At 41.7% G+C, this 22,640-nt stretch overlaps 1 protein-coding gene across 7 annotated transcripts in view; it reads right to left on the bottom strand.

The window, feature by feature from the left end:
* ARHGEF7 (Rho guanine nucleotide exchange factor 7) overlaps positions 1–22,640 on the bottom strand; it is a 195,196-nt gene that overhangs the window by 30,373 nt on the left and 142,183 nt on the right. For all 7 annotated transcript variants that reach the window (XM_073349944.2, XM_073349954.2, XM_073349964.2 and 4 more), the window contains 8 exons: positions 20,947–21,085; positions 19,775–19,834; positions 18,422–18,568; positions 16,740–16,826; positions 11,184–11,262; positions 8,086–8,225; positions 6,416–6,640; positions 3,140–3,233 (listed from right to left, as the gene is read on the bottom strand). In XM_073349944.2, coding sequence (XP_073206045.1) covers positions 3,140–3,233; positions 6,416–6,640; positions 8,086–8,225; positions 11,184–11,262; positions 16,740–16,826; positions 18,422–18,568; positions 19,775–19,834; positions 20,947–21,085 — 971 coding nt within the window. The remainder of the gene's footprint in view (positions 1–3,139; positions 3,234–6,415; positions 6,641–8,085; positions 8,226–11,183; positions 11,263–16,739; positions 16,827–18,421; positions 18,569–19,774; positions 19,835–20,946; positions 21,086–22,640) is intronic.

Below are 22,640 nucleotides of genomic sequence, written 5' to 3'. Positions count from 1 at the left end.
GTCACTAACTTCTGAGTCCCAGAAGCTGGTACTGGATGACAGTGTATGGATCACTTGATAAACGTCTTGTTCTGTTTGTTCCCTCTGAAGCATCCAGCACTGGCCACTGTCAGAAGACAGGACACTGGGCTTCATGGACCCACTGATCTGACCCGCTATGGCTGTTCTTATGTTCTTAAAATGGAAAGACAGAAGGAAAAGAAAAGGAGTACTTGTGGCACCTTAGAGACTAACAAATTTATTTGAGCATAAGCTTTCGTGAGCTTCAGCTCACTTCATCGGATGCATTCAGTGGAAAAAGAATCGCTTTTAAAGAAGAAAATATTGTGGTCAAATGATGACCATTGTATATTATAATCTGTTTCAGACTTTGTAAATTTTCAAACAACATTTTTTTCCCCATGAATCAAAAATTATATTCAAAACCTATATCCCAATATTTTCAAATTTGGTTAATTACTGTATAGCATCAAATGCCATATTAAAGCACCTAAACAAACAATGGCTTGGATATTCAGAGTTGCAAAGGCATTCTTACTGCTCCCCTTCAAATACTGAAGTGTTGGCCAGAGTATTTAGTTTCCTAAACTCCCAACAAGTTTCTTTTAACTTGCTTAATAAAATTACACTAAAACTACTTCAAACAAACTCACACAATGTGAATTCCTTCAAGGGCCGGGTATATGCTGTATCCAGTTACATCCACCACAGAACGTAACAACAAAACTAACTTTTAAATATTTTATTGGGCCAATCTGTATTAAGGACATTGAAAAGATGTCTTGGTATGATGTAGAATACAACTCATTGGTAATTGGTTTAAAAGGAAGGAACAAGTTTCTTCATGGGAGGCCCTGTATCTGTGCTTGGTAACAAGTTCCTTTCTTGAGGAGGCCTTATGTCTTCTCCACTGTCTTTCATTCCATCTATATGCAAGGTTCTAGTGAGAGGGATGCTTGCTTATGCAGCTGGCACATTAATAACAAACAACCCAAGCTTTATAGCCCAACTGTGTCATGCAAGTAAACTTGATATGGACAAGTCAGCTATCCACATATTACTCAACTAAAGTTTCCATCAACATTATGTGTAAACAACAAATCATTCCCTTCACTAACTTACGTTCCTGCCATCAGAAATCCATAGCACATCCTAGGGAAAGAGAAAGCTCCCACGGTAGGTCAGCAAGTGGTGTCTGTGACGTTGCACTCCATATGCTTTATGAAAATATGCTTATGAATGTAAATATGATGTAACTGGAATATGATTTATGCAAAAGGTCTCTTGTAAGGTATCATTACAAAGCTTATAATCTACTAAATTTGTTCATCCTATTTATCTGCATGTATTATTTCTATGTCTGAAGTTAGGAGAATAAGATATAAACTTGTATTACTAATGTAAACATATTAAGTGGAAGCCATTAAGGGTGCTTCAGAATCAATGAACGGTAAATGGCTCTGTTTACTTACAAACCTTCCTAGGTACCGTGGGCCAGCCCAGGAAGAATGGAGGCTGGGGTCTCACAGTACATGTGACCATGTCACCTGATACTGGAATCCATCTTAAATCTGGTATTTTTTCATTTAGAAGGAGGGGTGGGGACCCAGAGAGAAAAGATTCCCACCTTGTGCCAAAGATATAAAATGGGGTGGACCAGGACAAAGAGGTGGTCAGTCATGAGAAAGCCCCTGCTTACAACCTAGGATGTCTGCTGGAACTAACAAGGACTGTACCAGGGGAAAGGATTGGGCCCAGACTAGGAAGGAGTCTAGTCTGTGAAAGAAGCTTATTGGAACATTTCTGAGGGTGAGATATTACCTGTAATCAGTTTCTTAATGTATTTGGCTTAGACTTGCGTGTTTTTGCTTTATTTTTCTTGGTGACTTACTTTGTCCTGTCTGTTATTACTTGAAACCACTTAAATCCTACTTTTTATACCTAATAAAATCTCTTTTGTTCATTAATGAACCCAGAGTAAGTGATTAATAGCTGGGGGAGCAAATAGCTGTGCATCTCTCTCTATCAGTCTAATAGAGGGCGGACAATTTATTAATTTACCCTGTATGAGCTTTATACAGAGTAAAATGGATTTATTTAGGGTTTGGATCCCATTGGGAGCTGGGTGTCTGGAGATAAGTACCCTGCTGAGCTGTTTTCAGTTAAGTCTGCAGCTTTGGGGGCATGGACCAGCCCCTGGGTCTCTGTTGCAGCAGGCTAGTGTGTCTGGCTCAACAAGACAGGGTTCTGGAAGTCCCAAGCTGGCAGGGAAAACGGGCTCAAAGGTAATTTCAGCACATCAGGTGACAGTCCCAAGGGGATCTCTGTGACCGAACCTGTCACAGTGTCATGGGAAAAATTCCTTCTCAACTCAAAGTATGGTGATTCTTTATGACAGCATTCACTATGTGCTTCACATGTTCCACAAACTCAAGATAGACAGGTCTCTGTTCTAAGGAGCCGACAATTTAAGGATACAGAAGTAGACAAAAACTGAGGAAAGCGAATGTGGTTTTGAGTACATGAACTAGATCAATCTAAATGGCTTAATTATTTTAAGTGCCACACAGACCCCTGTTATCACAATTGTTACTTATCCGTGAGCACATGTGAATCAGGACATATTAGTACACACTAAATAGACAGAACTGGACTGAAGTTAAGACAGCAGAATACAAACTGTTTCCCCCCTGGATAACACAGTTATTAATACTTGTCTTTTCTTTCATCCTTCCTATTTCCCCCACACTTCTATTATACTGCCAGTGCTCCCTCTATACTTGCTTAAGCTTTTGTACTTTATGGTATTTTTTTATCTATAAACTCATCTTGTTCCTTGGAAACTTCTCTAGCTTTGTCTTATAGCCTATGGAACACGAAAGTCCAGATCTTTCACTGACCTCTGTCACAAATAAATGACATACAGAAAATACCCTGTTTCTAAGGAAATATCAGTACAGTTGTTAGAGCTAAAAAATGACCTACCCCAACAGATCTCAGTGTCAGTACCTAGAGAAAGTTAAAAATGGCAATTTTCAATGGGGAAAAAAAAATTAAAATACCATCCATTTCTCTGAAACTTTCTTTTATATACACTGGCACCTTATGAATATGCTGATATTTATTCAGTCTCACTTACTTTTTCTCAGTGCAAACTCTTCGTCTGATGGCTTCCGTTCAGGCTTGCGCTTAGGAAGCAGCTTTTTCATGGTTTTAGGGCTTTTACTGAGATCCTGGGTGAAAAGAAAAGAAAACATAAAGCTTCTTTTTTTAAAAAAAAAATTCCAAATGCTGAAATTTTAATTTCTGTTAAGTAGCTGTTAACTGTAAAAATCTTACAAAGCTACAAAAAATGTTGCTGGCTGATATTATTTTTGGCATATTTCAAGTTTACTTGAATCCACTTATTCCCCCAACCCCATTGGCTGTTTGCATGTTAATCTTCTAGTCCAGGAGCAGGCAAACTTTTTGGCTTGAGGGCCACATCGGGTTTCTGAAATTGTATGGAGGCCCGGTTAGGGGAGGCTGTGCCTCCCCAAACAGCAGGCCCCTGCTCCCTATCCGACCCCCCTTTCTTCTTCCCCCCTGATGCCCCCCCCCCAGGACTCCTGCCCCATCTAACCCCCACTTTCTCCGGCCCCTGACGACCCCCCCGGAACCCATCCACCCCTCCCTGTCCCCTGACCGCTCCCAGACCCTCCGACTCGGACTGCCCCCCACTGCCCCATCCAACCCCTCCTCTCATTCCTGACTGCACCTCCTGGGACCCCTGCCCCATCCAACCCCTTCTCCCTGACCGCCCCCGGTACCGCTGCCCCTGACTGCCCCCCGCCACTCCATCCAACCCCCCCTCCTTCCTGACTGCCCCCCGGGGACCCCTGCCCTCCTTCAACCCCCCGTTCCACGCCCTCTGACTGCCCCTACCCCTATCCACACATCCCCCCGACCACCATCCCAAAGTCCCCTGCCCTCTATCCAACCCCCCCTGCCCCCTTACCGCGCTGCCTGGAGCACCGGTGACTGGCGGTGCTACAGCCACGCTGCCCAGAGCACCAGGACAGGCAGCCGTGCCGTGCCGCCCCGCTGGAGCCAGCCACGCCACCGCACAGCACAGAGCACCGGGTTAGGCCGCGGCTCTGCAGCTGCGCTGCCCGATAAGAGCTCACAGCCCCGCCGCCCAGAGCACTGCTCCAGCGGCACAGTGAGCTGAGGCTGCGGAGGAGCGGGGACAGCAGGGGAGGGGCCGGGGTCTAGCCTCCCAGGCCAGGAGCTCAGGGGCCGGACAGGAGGGTCCCACGGGCCGGATGCAGCCCACAGGCCGTAGTTTGCCCACCTCTGTTCTAGTCTTATTAACAGAAATACACAGCAATGCTGCTGTAAGTATGCAGGCTGTCTGGGAGCTAGAGCGAAGGGAACAATGGCAAGCGGGACACAATCAAAGTATTTTTCTTAACTTTTGAGGGGTAAACCCATCATATTTAGAAGCAGATAAAATAAGTCCTAAAGTGGAAGGTTGGTAGGTTATACACATCTATTTCTTTAAATCAAAATTTGAAGAGTGCTTGTTATAGCTTTGAAAGGAGAGAGCTACAGCAAAAGAATACATTGACAGAGATTCAACACTTCTGCTCTACAGTGAGTCATGCTAATGTATAAGGATACAAAATACATACTGATCTACCCCTTACCTTCAGAATACAAGACAGCCTCTATACATGTGTAGAACAAGAAAGTGAAAAGATGAATGAGCAGGACAAAGACCAAAGAGGATGAAGACAGGTTTCAAACATTCAGTCATATACTAAGCACTGTAAAGATGAGTGAAATTTTGCCACATTTAAGAATTAAACAAATGTTATGAATACCAATGCATGAAAGAAGTTTACTTATATTTAATTTAAAAGATGGACATACACTGCAGCTGAATAAGCTAACGTAGTAATTAAATCAAAATGTTTAACCTTCAAATTAAAGGCCATCTCTCTCCCACATTCCCTTTGGAGGTGGTGGTTGTTGTTTTTGTTGTTTTTTTTTTTGATTAAGTGTTTCATGAGTGACAACTGTTTGTCAAAAGACTGACCCCATAATGTAAACAGAGCACAATTTGTGTGCCTGCAAAAAATTCAAATTTCAAACTCATCTCCTGCATGCACACTCAAGATATTTGCAGGAACAATTGTGCACATTCCTTTGGGAATTGGTTCTTAACATTAAATCAGAATCATGACAATGCATGAAACAAGTTTTTCAACAGAAATTTAATATTGCTTCTGAATAAAGTATAAGACTTCTCTGTCATATGCCTATTACCTTGCCCTTTTATAGTGCACCCCCATAAGAGGATCTCAGCATGCTTTATCAAAGTGACTAAACATTATTTCCCCCATTCTACAGCTTGTAAATAGAGAGAGACAAAGTGGCTGTGAGTTACCCATGGTCTCACAGCAAGTCAGTAATAGAATCTCTGGCTTAATTTACTAGACACAGCTGCCTCGGTCATCAAATTACACACACCACCAAATTCTGCATAAACCAAACATTTTAAATATTCTTCATTTTTACAGAAGGGCAGAATTTAGTGATAAGAACAAGTTAGTCTACCACTGCCATCCTTTTGTGGATTACTAAAAATAATTTTGTATTTCTTTTACAGACCAGATTAAAATCTGCAACATTAAAGGATGAGGGGTGGGGTATAAAGAAGAACGAAGAATCATTACACGTCATCATAAATGATGCCACAATTTGAAGCTGATGCACAAAAAGTCATATACTATAAGTCCTAGGATTAAATTTAAAGGTTTACTAAGTGCATGTAAACAACAGTTTAATATTCAGGAATGAAATTAGTCATAACAATTGTAGATACTCAAAACTATGAGAGACTCCTATGCAGTAGAAAATGCCGGTTAGATTGTTGATTCTGGACTCTTTCTCCATTCACCAGCAAGCAGTGGCAACACTCTGATCTCTGAGGTTACCGAGAGAATGTCTCACTTTGGTCAATTTTAAACACAGCATTCTCTCATTGCAAAAGGTTTTCTCGCACCCTATCGGACCAGAGGGATCGTAGAAGTAGAGCAGGATACAGAGAACTAGGTATATGGGAAGTAGAAAAAAAAAAACTAGGAGAAAATCTTCATGGCGCAGATAGGGATGCATGAATGCAGAGGATTTCCATTCCATCTGCCCCAATAGATGATGATGATAATAAAATAATAATAATAATAATGAATACAAGTGGGCACTAATCAATTACCACTGTTTCAGTGTTAACTTAAATGAAGCAAAAACATACACAATATAAACACACATACAGAACTATGTAAGATCATGATATGAAAAGAACTGAGTTACACCTCTTAAGTGTAGTCCTGTACTTTTACGGTCACATTTCTGGGTTCCGATACCTCACCTCTTTATAACAGAGAGCCGCTGAAGGCCGTAGAGGAGGTGCAGGTCGTAAACAGCTCAAGCTCCAAGGTTTGGGAGTTTTAGGAGGTTCCAGAGGTCCCCAGTTTATAGTGGTATGTGGAGTCCCATGATGTGAAGGATGTGGAAGCGTGTGGTATGCAGGAGTCAGTGGTACTGGTTTGCTGTCTGAATGTTTGCTGGATGGTGTTACTGGATGAGAAGGAAGCTGCCAAATTAAAAAGTAATTTTCAAAAACAGACAAAATCACTTACACTGGCTACCTAACATTTCTATCTATTACAGCTCCAACTAGCACAGTTTTAAAAGCTGAATAATAATTACTGACACAACAGAACATAATTTCATTCAACAAACTATCATCATCTACCACAGAAACAGTATGTATTGAACCACAACAGCTTCGAGATCCTTGCTCACACCCCTTTCACGTTTCACATTTAAAGAGTGAGCGCAAAAGAACAATTTAGCTTAACTCACTCAAATTTAGAATTGGCAGGAAGTTACTTGCAGAGCAGATTGAAACTCAAAAGTTCTGGTTTGTGGGGACATTTGAAATTAGTTTTTGAACTGAATTAGAACAAAAACAAATATTTTCCAAATTGCCTGAAAAGCAATTTAATAAAATTTTCATTTCAGAATTTTGTTACAAATTTTGTTAACATGTTCTCCATTTTTCCATTAATTTTCCATTATTTCATAACATCCACTAGTACTATTAGTGACATCATAATATGGCATAATATAATAGTTGAAATATCTTATTATTTTATTTTTAAAATCATTGTAGACAGCTGCTACTTAGTACAGACTGAAACATTTTATCTTCTTTTCTAGGTCCAAGTGTCTCCTCTGTGTTATAACGAAACAATCTGACACAAATAAAATACATGAAATATAACAGTTAACGTAAAATTTAAAATACAAAGAGAATGTTATGTTATGACATGTCAAAAACAGCAATGTAAATTGTGCATGGCTCTAACTGACATATTAGGAAATGATGTAAAAATCATATACAAATGAAAAAAAGCTCTAAAATAAATTGCAATTCAAAATGATACTTCAGAATTTCCCAAAAGGTTTTTCAAAACTAACATTTTTTTCGTTTACAGGTTTCTTTGCCCTGAAGGAATGTTAGCTCAAATCAACACTTTCATCAAAAAGAACATTTTGAAAAAGAAGCATTTTTAAACAGAAAAAAATGTTGTGGTGAAAAAAGTTTCCAAACAGTTTTAACCTGCTTTGCCACGGTGATGCAACATAACCCATTATTCTAAGAAACATTAAAGGAAAATATCAAATGCAATTTTCAGGCATAACAGTAGTAAGTTAGAGATGGAGTCTCAGCCTTAGTCACGAATTTCCTGGGAATTTTCTTTTGATCTGTTGAAGCCAAACTGTTAAATTACAATATATATTTTGTATCTGTGCATGAGTGACCAAACCTTTCTTCTAATTTTGAAAATATATAAAGCAAATTGGGTAAACAACAAATTGGGTCAATTAAAACATCTGGTTCCTGTTACTAGTGAAAAAAAAATTAGAATGATTTATATAGTAGTATGAGATTTATAATCCACATAATCTTTCTCCTAACAACTCAAGCAAAAGCTTGTTTGTTTCAGGCCCTATGACTGAAGTATTTCTTACAGTGTGAGATGGCACAGAATGAGGTTTAATAGTGGGATTCCCAACAGTTGTAACTTTGGTTTGCTTCTGCAGATGATCCACCCATTCATGCAAATCTTGTTGGTTGTTACACGATACTAATATCCGCTCAATCATATTTCCTAGGAGAAAACACAAGATTTAGAAAGTCTAAAAAACAATTATTTTATTCTTTAGAAACACTAAAACAGTAATCGGTTTTTGTCACGCACTGAATCCTTGTAATACCGAAGAGCTAAACAAAGACTTAAAAGTGTAATTTCTGTCCGAAGGAATGATGTTTCAACTCCTTTCCTCACTGTGACAGATTTTTCTTCAGATGTCTGTCTTTATAGACACAGGACATTTTGCAATCTTTATTAAGGAAAGTTTATGCAAAGAAATTGATCTAGCAATTGAAGTCATCCTGGTCTCGACTGAGAAATGCAGATGAGGCCCCTCCACCAAAAATAATCAAGCAATCAAAAAACAGCATCTAACAAAAAAATACTACTTCACCTACCTTGACTCTCTAGTATCCTGGGACTGACACAGCTACAACAACTCTGCATATAGCATCTAACCCTACAGTTTGTCCCTAGACTCTATACAGGTATAGAACCACAAGATTAAGGCACACAGTTAGTGAGGAGACATGGATTGCTGAATCTTCAGCATGCAGATGACACAGCTTAGAGTCTCCATTTCATTTGACCTGGCCAGAACAGTTGATTGCACTACTCAACGTTTAAGGGTTGATCCAGTCTGGCTGCCTGACACTTAATCTAGATAATAAAACTGGGGTGAAAGTATATCACTTGGGGGAAGCAACCGGAGGGTATTATGAAGACAACATCAGGGCTGCTAGCTGAGAAGAGAGTGAGCGAGAGGATGGGTGGGTGGACCTTGGCTGTTCTGGTTTGCTACAAGGTATGAGAGGTTAGATTTTCAGCTGCCTCTGAAAGCAGCAATTGGTAGCAGCAATAACTAGCTTTGGCTTTTTCTCCCTCGTCATATAGCCAGGAGGTTATTCTTCTGGCTGTAGGCCTTATGACCCTCATGACACCTTCGTCCCCCTGAGATTAAACTATTTCAATAGAATCTACTTGGGGCAATACCTTAAATTTACCCACAAACTGAAGCAGGTGCAGAATTCAGCAGAGCAGTCCACTTGCTATGCAGTCTGTTTTACTGTGAGCACGTAAAACCTGTCTTCAATAACCTGCACTGGATCCTTTTGCTTTCTGGGGCAATTGTAAGGTGTTTGTGTTAATCTATAATACAATAAATGGCCATGAATATACCTAAGCAACTGCTTCTCTCCCCACGACATACCACCAGTGGAGAAACCTGAGCTGAGGCCCCTTCATGATGGGAGTTTGCTTCTGGTAGCGAGTTCTCTGTTAGAGACTGTCATAAATATAAAGGGAATGGTAACCACCTTTCTGTATACAGTGCTATAAAATCCCTCCTGGCCAGAGGCAAAACCCTTTCACCTGTCAAGGGTTAAGAAGCTAAGATAACCTCGCTGGCACCTGACCCAAAATGACCAATGAGGGGACAAGATACTTTCAAATCTGGAGGGGGGGAACAAAGGGTTTGTCTGTCTGTGTGATGCTTTTGCCAGGAACAGATGAGGAATGCAGCTTCCAACTCCTGTTAAGTTAGTAAGCAATCTAGCTAGAAAATGTGTTAGATTTCCTTCTGTTAAATGGCTGGTAAAATAAGCGGTGCTGGAGGGAATGTATATTCCTGTTTTTGTGTCTTTTTGTAACTTAAGGTTTTGCCTAGAGGGATTCTCTATGTTTTGAATCGGATTACCCTGTAAGGTATTTACCATCCTGATTTTACAGAGGTGATTCTTTTACCTTTTCTTTAATTAAAATTCTTCTTTTAAGAACCTGATTGATTTTTCATTGTTCTTAAGATCCAAGGGTTTGGGTCTGTGTTCACCTGTACAAATTGGTGAGGATTATTATCAAGCCTTCCCCAGGAAAGGGGGTGTAGGGCTTGGGGGGATATTTGGGGGGGGGGCAGGGGAGACGTCTCCAAGTGGTCTCTTTCCCTGTTCTTTATTTAAAACGCTTGGTAGTGGCAGTATATTGTTCAAGGACAAGGCAAAGTTTGTACCTTGGGGAATTTTTAACCTCAGCTGGTAAGAATAAGCTTAGGGGGTCTTTCATGCAGGTCCCCACATCTGTACCCTAGAGTTCAGAGTGGGGAAGGAATCTTGACATGGTGGCAGTGGTGGGATCATTTTGAACCAGAGATCATTTTGAACCAGAAGCACAGCAGGATTTTAAAAGCTTTTGTAAAAGGTGATTGCAGCTGTAGATTATGTCTTTGTGCCTGGGGGACAGAGCAGCAGGCATAACAAAAGGATTTTTCTGAAGGCTGAGAACAGCTATCAGGGTACAGCACAGCAAAATTTTACAAGCCAGGTTTTTGTTTTCTTTCTAACTCTCGGGTGTAAAGTTAGTTAAAAACAGAGAGCTTAGCTTCTTAAGCCTTTACAGGTGAAAAGGGTTTTCCCTCTGGCCAGGAGGGATTTTATAGCACTGTTTACAGAAAGGTGGTTACCCTTCCCTTTATATTTATGACAGAGACCCTCTAGAATTTTCTTCCTTTCTTGGTCCAAAGTAGTAGTCTGAATTTGCTGACTGTTACAGACAGGCTGTAAGGCTTGTCTGTTCTTCCTTGCTTTTAAAGGGAAGAGGGGGAGAAAACATTTGTGAGGGTCTAGGCAATTGTGTTGATGGGGCCTGGGGAAGAGCTTATGTTTACTATAAAAAGGGCTGCTTGGGGTACACGGAGAGAACAGTGGAGTTAAAATGATACAAAATAAACGGAGTGTCAAGGGCACACACAGCCTGGGATGGGCAGTCTTTTTTTTTTTTTTTTAAATTTATTTTAAACCTAGGAGGCTGTGGCATCCCTGTGACTGGAGGTTTTAAAGAACCGGTAAGATGAACTGGAATGATCTAGCTGTATTTAATCCTGCCTCCGCGCTGGTAGATGGACTAGATCACCTCCTGAGGTCCCTTTCAACCCTATGTTTCTATGATCAACAAAAACAAATCAATAATGCTCATGAACATTACCTGCTATTTCAAATGAATTTTTGTGATTTTCGCTGTCTTCTAGCTTTGTGATGGTCATTCCTGTCATTGGCAGTTTTCCCTAGAAAAGTCATAACATGTTTTTTTTTTCTTTTTTCTTTTTTTTTTGAAAAAAAAAAAAAGAACCCAAAGATGTTTAATAACTAAAAATACATACATTTAAAATACGCATAATTCAAACAGATGATAAACCAGTAAATTGAAACATACACATTAGATCAGCAATAATATTTAAAATACCATGGAAAAAGAATAACCAAATTACATAGCTTTTTGTGCCAAGAACAATTTCTGTGCTTAATATCATAAGTCAACCTGAAATCTGCACGAGCTATGGGTAGTGCATGTAAATACATTACAATGCAAACTCACTAAGAGAGGACCTTGACCATCTGTGGATTTGAGACCTACTAGGAACACATATTTCCACACATGTTCCATACTTAGTGAAGTTGATAATTCAGTATTATAGATGGAACTTCTACCTGAGACAGTACTGAACCAAGACACCAGCATGATGCCAGCAGATCCTATGATACAGTGGAGCTGTCTTTCTGAAGACATGTAAAACTGAGGACCTGTCCCTTCTTGTCATCAAAAGCTATAAAATTCTTTATGCAAGAGTACCAAGGCTTTAAACAGAACTGGGCAGGTAATTCACAGTGAATAACAGTCACAGATTACACTTCTTTTTCTGACCTAAAATGGTCTGCAAGCAGATTGCAGTTTTCTCATGTTTACTTAATACTAAATTAAAACGATTCAATAATTTCTGCACATAATTTTTGGTCTGTAGCTCATTCAAGTATTCAGTTTTCAACATTTGATCTCTTTTGATGGCATATATAGGCCACATGATATGTTTCTGTGTGCTAACTGGATGGCTAACGCTTAGAATCAGGTTTCCAGTGTAAATAAGTATATATACAAAGGGAAATTCCACAAATAGTCACCTATTTTTGCTTTTTCGAACGCTAGTCCCTATGGGTATTCACTGTAGGCAACTCACAAGAGTACTCATTGAGGAGGAGGGTGCGAGGACCCGTGCTGCACGATGGAATACAGGACTGCTGAATCAAAGGATATACCTGCTGAGGTAGCATGGACCACTGCATAGTGCCCGGTAGAGGTGCATAGTAAGCTCCATGTTGCCACTCTGTAGATTTTTGGAGGTACACCTTGGAGAAAAGCTACAGAGGTAGCATATGCTGTAGTCAAATGAGCCCTCACCCTCTGAGGAGGATGGGTTTCCATTTGTTCAAAATGCAGCCAAATACAGCCCAAAATCCATTTCAACAGCCTTTGTGATAAAATTTCATCCACTCAGTGAAGGAGATGAATAATCTTGGAAATTTTCTAAGGAGCTTTGTCCTTTGTAGATAGAAGGTAACAGCTCCATGAACAACCAAAGAATTAAGTGTTCTGTCTTTTCTAGTGACACAACGTTTTGTGTGGAATACCAGTAGATGTCTGGCCTGATTCAAGTGGAATTCGGAGGAAACCTCTGTGATGAACTTGAGATGTAACCTTAGGGACACTTTTATCCCTATGAACATCACATAGGGAGTGTCTGCCATAAGCATCACAAGCCTCCCTAGTCTCCAAGCAGAAGTAATTCCCATTAGGAAGGCTACTTTCCATGGAAAGATGGGGAAAGACACAGGAGGCCAAGGGCCTGAATGGTAGATTCATACGTGCTGACAGAATTAGACTGAGGTCTCAGTTAGGAATCAGTGTTGATACTGGAGGGAAGGTTGGGACTAGACCTTTTAGAAACCTCGCAGTTGTAGGGTGGGTGAATATCGAGCAGTTATCTGTCAGACGATGGAAAGCACTGATCGCTGCCAGATGCACGTGCAACAAACTAATGGATAGTCCCACTGACTTGAGGGAGAGAAGATATTTCCAGATGGCAGGGATTCCAGAGTCTAGTGGAGCTACCTAGCAATGCACCAGATGGAGAATTTCTTCCACTTGGCAGGATAGTATTTTCTTGTGGAAGCCTTTCTGCTGTTTTGAGAATGAACTCACCAGCCTCTGAGCACAATATTTCCATGCTCAATGCCAATCCAAACACTAAGCTGCGAGGTAGATGGATGTCAGGCTGGGATGGATGGTTCTACCTTCATCCTGAGTCAGGCAGTTCAGCAACTGTGCAAGTAGATGCATGGACACATGAACATCTGAAGGATGCTGGTGAACCAAAACTGTTTCAGCCATGTAGGTGCTGCCAGAATCACTGTCAATTTGTCCTGTTTAAACTTGTTCAGGAGTCATAGTCAGAGGGAGGCAAGAGGGAAAGTATACATTAGTGACTCTCACCACTCAACCAGAAATGAATCCCCTCTGGAAACGTGCCACTGAGCAGCACAGGAGCAATAGGCTCAGTGGTGAGCTGGAGCCGGTTCGCAATGGTTCGCTAGAACCGGTTGTTAAATTTAGAAGCCCTTTTAGAAGCGGTTGTTCCGTGAGGGACAACCGGTTCTAAAAGGGCTTCTAAATTTAACCGGCCAAAAGTGACGCCTTAGGCGCCGACTCCATGGGTGCTCCAGGGATGGAGCACCCAAGGGGAAAATTTGGTGGGTGCAAAGCACCCACTGGCAGCTTCCCGCCCCGCGCCCGGCCCCAGCTCACCTCTGCTCCGCCTCTGCCCCCTCCCCTGAACGCGCTACCCCGCTCTACTTCTCCACCCGTCCCCTGGCTTCCCGCGAATCAGCTGTTCGTGCGGGAAGCCGGGGTGGGCTGAGAAGCAGGTGGCGGCTTTCACTCAGGCCCAGGGAGGCAGAGGTGAGCTGGGGCAGGGAACACGAGGAGGGCCGCCCGCGCCACAGCAGGTAACCCGGTGGCAGCATGTAGGGGAACCGCTCCCCGCCCCAGCTCACCTCCGCCACCCTCGGCCCGAGCAGGAAGCCGCCGCCTGCTTAGCCCTCCCAGGCTTCCCGCCGAATAGCTGATTCGCAGGAAGCCGGGGGGGGGTGAGGGGGGGCCGGGCGGAGAAGCAGAACAGGGCGGGGCGTTCAGGAGAGGAGGCGGAGCGGAGGTGAGCTGGGGCCGGACGCGGGGTGGGGAGCTGCCGGTAGGTGCTCTGCACCCACCAAATTTTCCCCATGGGTGCTCCAGCCCCAGAGCACCCACAGAGTCGGCGCCTAAGGCACCACTTTTAATGTGATCAGTGGGGGGAGCAGCCGCCCCCCCGCTTCTCCCCTAGCTACGCTCCCCTGTCCCTAGGAGCCAGAGGGACCTGCCAGATGTTTCCTGGGAGCTGCCCCAGGTAAGCACTGCTGGGATTCCCCAGCTCGCCCCCCGGCAGGTCCCTCTGGCTCTTAGGGGTGGGGTCAGCACCCACTACAGTGGCCCACGAGACCCTCTTGCCCCGTTCTGGGGGCAGTCAGGGGACAGGGGTTGATGGGGCAGGGGTCCTGGTGGGGGTGGGCGTCAAGGAACGCGGGGGGTTGGATGAGGCAGGAGTCCAGGGGGGCAGGGTTGGGCAACGACCCCCTCGTGGGGTGAGGAGGGAACCGGCTGTTAAGATTTTGGCAGCTCATCACTGAATAGGCTGGATACTTCTAAAAATTTCAAGCTGCCTGGGGCAGATGAGCTCGGCCTTCCCAACCAGTCTAAGGCAGCAAAGTCATCTGAAGTGCAAAGAAGTCCCATGACGGTGACTCCTCCCCCACCCCCCAAGCTGGAAGATGTTCTGTACCACTGAACTGCGAAGTTCCCAATAGTGTTGCCTGTGGAAGTGTCTGCTGAGACTGTCTGCTAGGGTGTTCATTATTCTGGGAAAGCACACTGCTGAGAGAGTGATCTGGTGTCAGAGGCACTGATTCCAGAACCTGATGGCCTCTGTGCAAATATGGGCAGAGCTTGTTATCCCCATGCTTGTTTATGTATAAAACTGCGGTTAAGTTGTACAACATGACCAGAACACAATGGAAATGTGGGAAAGGCAGAAACCTTCTGCAAGCCTCCTGTACTACTCAAAGTTCAGGTAGACCGATATGTAGCTAGGATTCCTGTTGGGTCCAAGAACCTTGCACTACTTGGTTGTCCAGATGTGCTCCCCAACACAGTAGGAAAGGTGCATGTGATTAGTTTCTTTAAAGATAGAGGGGGCTTTCTCATTTTCCCACCAGGTAAGAGAAGACAGAACGATCTGAGGGTTCACAACTCACTTATACTGTGCATAGCCATGCCTGCAAGCAACGAAGGAGGAGTCTGGAGAAGGGTGTTCTGTACATGCAGCCGCCCATGTAGTCGAGAAGGACCAGACAGGGACAAGCTGTAGTTTGGGGACTCAGTCAGAGCTGGAAAAGGAGGTCTCTCATCATGAGGAACCTGTCCTGAGGTAATAGATTTCAGAGTAGCAGCCATGTTAGTCTGTATCCGTAAAAAGAAAAGGAGTACTTGTACTCCTGTCCTGAGGTAAGCAAGCTTTGACTGAAGTCAAGCCCAGAGGCACTCTAATGAATTCTATAATCAGCATGGTGATTGAAGTGGACTTTTTCTAGCTTTACTTGAAGCCCTAAGGATTGCAGGAGGCTGAGGAGGGAGTGTACTGTCCACTGGACTTCCTGAGATGATTACTCTGCGAGAAGTAAGTCATCAAGATAAGGAAGCATGGACCAACGCCCACTGCTAGAAAAGAATCTTCTGGGCTTGTGTGCCTGGAGTGTGTGCACACCCACAGTGAACAGCCATTGGGCCCACCACTCAAAGAATAACCAAACTTTTCATAGGTGACCACCAACGGCATGTTCCTTATTTTCAGTGTGCCTAACATGAGACAGGTGGGGCCAGATTTACAGAAATGCTGAGCACTCGCTGCTGCAACTGAAGTCAATGGAAGATGAGCTTTGAACATGCGTGTTGTATAATGCTAAGTACTCTGCAAAATTCAGTCCTAGGTGGTTACCTCACTTCACTGGGATATTCTGAAGATAAATTTATTAATGACTGCTTAGCACTCAATTATTATGGTGACAGCATCACAGAAACACCCATAAGGAAGTTAATAATTTTTTATGCAGTGCATACGTGAATGTTAAATAAGGCCTGGGGCCACACTGTGAATGCGGACTATAAAAAACACAGAATGAAAAAGGGGACTTTTGGGGGAAAAAAATAGTATGTGATCTTAGAATTAAAGACTGTATCATAATGCATAATTGTTAGGAGATTGAATAATTTTGGAATTTCCTAACTTCTGAGTGCTTGACTTCGCAACCTGAATGCTTAACAGTTTATGTAATATTATGAATAAGCTCTTATACTGCATTTTCCTTTATAAATCTAACAGCACTTTACAAAGGAAAGTATCAGTAGTAGGGAAACAATAAAGACAGAGTTGAAGTTACTCGCCTACGTTCATAGAGCAGATCAGTGGCAGAAACAGAACCTAGGATCCCAATAGCTGGACAATTCTGCCTTTCAGAGTACATATGCATACTGAATACATATAGAAAGAGAAGTGAAAATAAGTTTAGAAAGCTTTTTTAAGTTTGCTGTGAATAACCATGGTTAAAACATCTGTTTTACCTGATAGATAAACCCACTCATCCTAGGGCTGGCAGACAACATAAGCAAAATATTAGGGAAGAGAAGAAGATATCTTTCATTCTTTTCCTTATGAAAAAACAAAGAAAACAATTAAAAAAAATAAATAAGGCAGTAGACCCTAATTTTTTTGTATTTAAAACATTCACTGGTGTAGTACCAATACTATCGTACTTTTAGCAAAAGTTAACCTATGTATACTTCGCAATAAGAGGAGTCAAACTGCACTCAATTTTCTGTTCAAAAAGGTTTGTAACAAGCTCTTGTATTTTATATTGCAAGTTACTTTGAAGAAATAAACCTCAACACTAGCAACTGACTATACTGCCACTCATGGGATTCCTGTTGTATATGAGACATTTCTTTCATGCTAGCTATCTTTATTTAGGAGTTGTTTTTTTTTTTTAAAAGCAAAATATTTACCATTTTCCCTCTCTGCCCCTCCTAAAAGTTCTCTTTATCCAAAGTATTCTAAATGGAGTTTTTCAATATTTGTAGAATATAGGCCAATTTCTCAGCTGGGATAAAATGGCATAGCTACTTATAAATTCATGGCCAATAAGCTAAGCGACCCAAGCTGAGGATCCAAGGTTTTCATATGCATTTGATAAGAGACATATGAGAGTATTTGAGGGAGTCTGGGGTTTTGTTGGGTAAGACATATGTTTATGAGTGTTATAAAAGAAACTAACTTGCTACAGTGGCAAGTTGCCTTATGGCAGAAATCTGGATTCATACCATTACTTTTTTTGGTGCAAGCTTTGTTCTTAAATGGTTTTAAAATCTTCTAAAATTCAGGATAGTGCATCTGATATTTTAAATTTTCCTTTGCAAAAACTTTGCAACCGCACTCCTGAGTTTTTCACTGCCTTCCCACTTCAATTTAGCTGGCTATAGGTCTGGCCTCGATCCTGACACAGAGACCACCTCTAAAGCGTAGCTCATAATTCAGGTCCAGTCAGTTCTTTGGCCTCTCTGCCAACAAGCCTGTCAATTAGTGCCAACTGTGGTGATGGTTTCTGTGATGTGGTTGCTTGTGTGTTAGGAAACTGAGAAAGAGACCTTCAATTATTTTATACAGGACACTGCACATGGGTCAGAAGGTAAAGATTTCCGATCACTACAAAGCAAGGCTGGCATTAAAACCAATGATCTCAAGGTGAAAGGCATTACAATTCCCCAGAATCACTCAGTCCCCTGATTTTTGTCATTTTAATATTCAATATTTGAGAAGGTGTCCGAAAACCCCATCAACCAAGGAGGAGTATGTCTGGGACAACAACAACATAAAGTATTTCCATATTGTCTTTACCATGTAGTAATAGCTACCATGGCAAATTATTTTGTAATGTAACCAATACACAGAGAAAAGTCCCTTTAATTTGCACTTTGGACTCCCTTACAACCCCTTAAGACTTTATAATGTTTCCAACAGCTATATCTGGCTATACAATTTAGTCAGCTTTTAGCTGAGCTTGTACATCTTAGAGTAGTTTCCCCCATTTATAAGGACACTTAGGTTAAACAAAATACTACATAAAATTTGTTCAGTCTATATTCTTTTTCTTGGAGTGGTCTTCTTGTTCCTAACACATACAATCCATTATTCATTATTAATTGTAGTTGCAAGAGAAGAATATTTAATGAAGATTGAACTGCGTTACCTCACTTCCAGCACACTGAATCATGACCTGGGACATGTAAATTACATTGCCCAGTGTTTTAATGTCCTCTCCCTCCCAGCAGCGGATGGCTTCCGTCAGTATTTGGAGTTCAAGTTCTTTTCTTTTCCGTACCTCTTGACATTGAGCCTGTTAAAGATAGGGAAGGTGCTAATAAGGTGGTGTCTGCGTGAACTGTATTAGGAGTCAGTATCAGCTGAAGTAATTACTTGTCCTCAGTGCTCTGCTTGAAGTATAAAATAAAGCACAGTGACAAAGCTTTCACGTGTGAAGTATTTCTTTCAGTGGACTACATTAAAGTAGCTTTTTAAAATGTACATTGTTAATTACAAAACTACTACTTTTCTTTTAATTTACTGATCTCAACATCCCTTTAAAAAGTCACTACCTTGTTCTTCTTCGAGTCTTAGAGCCGCTTCTAATGTTATGCGTATTATTCACTCCCAAACAATAACGAGTTACCCAGCAGAAAGCAGAAATACAGATCTAATTCATACTCCCTCCCTTATCCTTTCTGCTATTTGTTCTCCCACTGGTCTGAAACTCTTGGGGGCAAGGGCTGTTTCCTCCTACTTGTTTTTACAGCATCCAAGAAAAAGGGAACCAAGTCTCACAGTGGCCACAAAATATATATAACGAAGTCACACTAATGGTGCAACCCCATCCAACAGGAAACACACAATGTTGACTATTTTAGTAGCTATAAAAAGTGTTAGTGGGTTGCACACACGTCACTAACAACCACACCTCTTATTTCTTTGATTGGATATCCATGTTAGAACTGACAGGTCTTATCCCCATCACCAGGAGCCTCTCAGCTCGTCCATTCTAGGCTTCAATGATGTAATGCTCATTTTTACTCTTGCCCCCTTGCTCTAGTGATGTACACTACAGGCTGGATTCCTTAGCCCACTATCACCACATTCCCTAAGCGGCACAAACAGGCCATAAGGTGGCTGGAGAAGGCCAGGGACAAGTTCTAGGTGCAGGTGAGCCTTCTTCTGGTGTAAAGCTAAAAGGGGGATGATTTGGAAGCAAGGAGTGGACTGGAAAGGGAAGAGGTAAAGCAGAGCTCTGCTACACCTAATTTGCAGCTGACATTAAGTTAGGGCTGCTAATGTACTGCCTTAATTTCCAGTGGGGCTGGGGAAACAGGAATGAAGGAGCTGGAACAGGCTGCCAGCGCACACCTCCCACACACCTCACTATGCCTGAGCACGGAATCAAGCCCTACATTTCTAAAGATTTCACATATCAAAATATTAACTTTTACAGGGCATGAAATTAGCAAGCATTCTCCTAAATAAATACACATCTACTCTTCAAAATTCTTACGGAAAGGTTTTTGAAGGCTGTCATGGATTTCTGAATTTCTGGTCGATCGGGATGATAATCCTAAAAACAAAAACAATAGTACTGTAATTCCCGAGGATGGTAATGAAATGTTTCCTAGGAGGCATAGTAACTACAGTATAGACAACTTTAACACTTGTAATAACCCTTTTTGTTCTCCTCTTTATGCCTTCTTCATTGCCTCCTTCCATTGATAGGACACTTGTAGCAAAAATGCAGAATCTCTGATGATGTTACTACTAATGCTATTCTTTCATGAATCCATAAAGCAATGTCTGGAAAAAATATATCTGACTTAGATTTCAAAAGATTACTTGCAAACTTAAGTTTCTGCCATTAGTACTCCTTTTAAAAGGTTAACATACATCTTATGCTCTTATACTGCTCTTTCCTTATTGTCACAGTTAAACCATGCTCTTCTTTTCAGGTTATGCTAACATGGAACACTATCACAGCCGGCAAATCATAGACATGACACACCAACTCCACCCCCCGCCCCAATTTTTTTTTTAATAAAACATTTAAATGCAAATGTAGGCCCTTAAAACACTACCACATTAGAACACTTCCAGGTCTCATTGCCAGGCATATTTCAATAGAAGTAAGTGAGACTGTATCAAGTAGGGAGCATTTGAACAACGAGACCACTACTATGAAAAAAAAATCCTTTCTTGTAAGAGAAAACCTTGAGTAGCCTTAATTACAGTTTTTAGGAGACAGGTTCAAAACACAATCCACCTGGAGAGCTTGTGGATCAGATCCATCAGTGAGAAATTCAGATTCCTAGGTGGGTTTTGCTTTACACTTACTGAGTTGTTCAGTTAATCTGATTACACTGAGTTTTAAGCCTACTGCTTCTCTTATTTCAGAAGCAGGGCTCAAGTAGTGCCGGAACGCCATTTTGGCACTTTTCATGGTGTTCCGGTACCTCCAATACTTTCACTTTATGAGTGATAATCCTGGAAGTGCTTTCTGCCCCCCCACCCCGCCCCGTTTCCCCCCACACCCCTACCCCAATGACTGGAGCACTGTTCAGAAGGCAGAAAGGAGAGACAAGGAGCACAATTTGGGGCCCAACATGCTTGACATGTACCTTTAAAATAACTGTTGTCAAATCATCATTAAGATGGAACATAAATGCTGATAAGATATACCTCCATGTGCCTTTCAAGCTCTTTGAGTAACGTGGGGTATTTATCCAGGCGCATGAAAGGTTTGCTGAGGCCAGTGGTCAATACAAGGATCCCAGGGCTGTTGGCACCTTTCATTTCCATAAATTCTCCTAGTTCCTCACTGCACATGCAAAATATTTAAACAAATGAAGAATTAATTATCAACAGGTGAAAAATAAATTAGACTCTTGATTATTTTGATCCTTCTGCTCAAGGGAATTTTGCTTGAGACAGCAAGAGGTGAAAACAAACAAGAAGTAATTCAAATACAAAATATGTATTTTTATTTATTGTTTATCGTTCTGAGCTGAAACTCTGATGAATTTATAATACAAGGATACCCCTAGAATGGGGTATTAAAAGACTACACTTGCCAGAGCGCTTGAGAGAGCTCAGATGAATTCTGATAAGCTTATTAGCATGCGTGCAGGTTCTTTTATTATTTTTATGTTTTTTCTGTAATGTTTTGTACCTAAATTCCCTGAAAGTTGACATGTGGATTTGGGAATTACTGGGGTTCCCAAATGAATTTCTTTTAAATATCTAATTACACCCTTTCAGGTCCTGTAACTGGGCAGTCTGAACTAGTGCTCAGAGCCGGGGCGGAGTCAAGATCACAGTCAGAAGTCAAGCCAAAGGTCAAAGCCAGAATCTGAAGCCATAGCAAGGGTGAATCCAGAGTCAGAGTCAGAAGCCACACCAAGTGTCAGTGCCAGGGTCACACCAAGGGCTAGGCTGGAACTGGAGTCAGAAATTACGCTAATGGTCAGGCCAGAGTAAGTCACTGGAATTAGGGCTGCGGACCCTCCACCTGCCTGGAATGGGGTGGAGGCTGAAAGTAGCCCCCAGACCATGTCCCAGCATCATCAACTCCCCATGTCTCCCAAAATCAGTTAAAGGCACAAACAAGTCCTTACCCAAAAAATAACAGATTCAGACTAATAAGGGGTTTCAAGACCAAGCTGTGTTGGAGTTATAACAAGGCAAAATAGATAAATTTAAATAAAACTACTTTCTGAACATTTTCAAAAAGTAGAGCTACCTGATTTTAATATCTGAATCTCCAGCATGCCTCATCAGACCTGCCTTAAACTTCCCAGAACAATTCTGTCTAACCTGGCATAAAATCACACTGATTTTGGTAACTGATTATTATTTGTGTCTGATAGTACTCAAGATGTGCTATATGTTTTCCAAACAAAAATAAGGCTCAATCCCGGTTCCAAATACAACACAATTTAAAGTCAAACAAGTTAGCAAGGGTGTGATTGTCAAAAATTGATCTTATGTAAAATTAACATTAGCAGCTATGGAAAGTATATAGCCTCTACATACCAGCAGTTTTGTTACTTACTAGTTCTAGACTCAGTATAAACTCCATTTGGAAGAGAAACTATGTCTTCATACTTGCCTGGACAATGCCATGCATACCCATGGATGGCGCTATATATAAGTGACCTTTATCTAAATATGAACAAAGTGATAGCTATTTCCTTTACTGAATATCAGACAAAATGTTTAAGCCTATTATTTGCCTCTTTACCCAGATCTTGTTCTCCCCACCTATGAACACTATCTACCTTCTTTGTCCTGCTCCTCCCTTATAAATTACTTCCTTCACACTATCTGCTCCTCCACCCCCCCTTCAAGAAACACTATCCAATTCAATGTTTAGG

This window comes from Lepidochelys kempii, chromosome 1 (genome assembly GCF_965140285.1).
Source record: "Lepidochelys kempii isolate rLepKem1 chromosome 1, rLepKem1.hap1, whole genome shotgun sequence".
Classification (NCBI taxonomy): domain Eukaryota; kingdom Metazoa; phylum Chordata; order Testudines; family Cheloniidae; genus Lepidochelys; species Lepidochelys kempii.
This window is presented reverse-complemented; position numbering and strand designations above follow the sequence as displayed.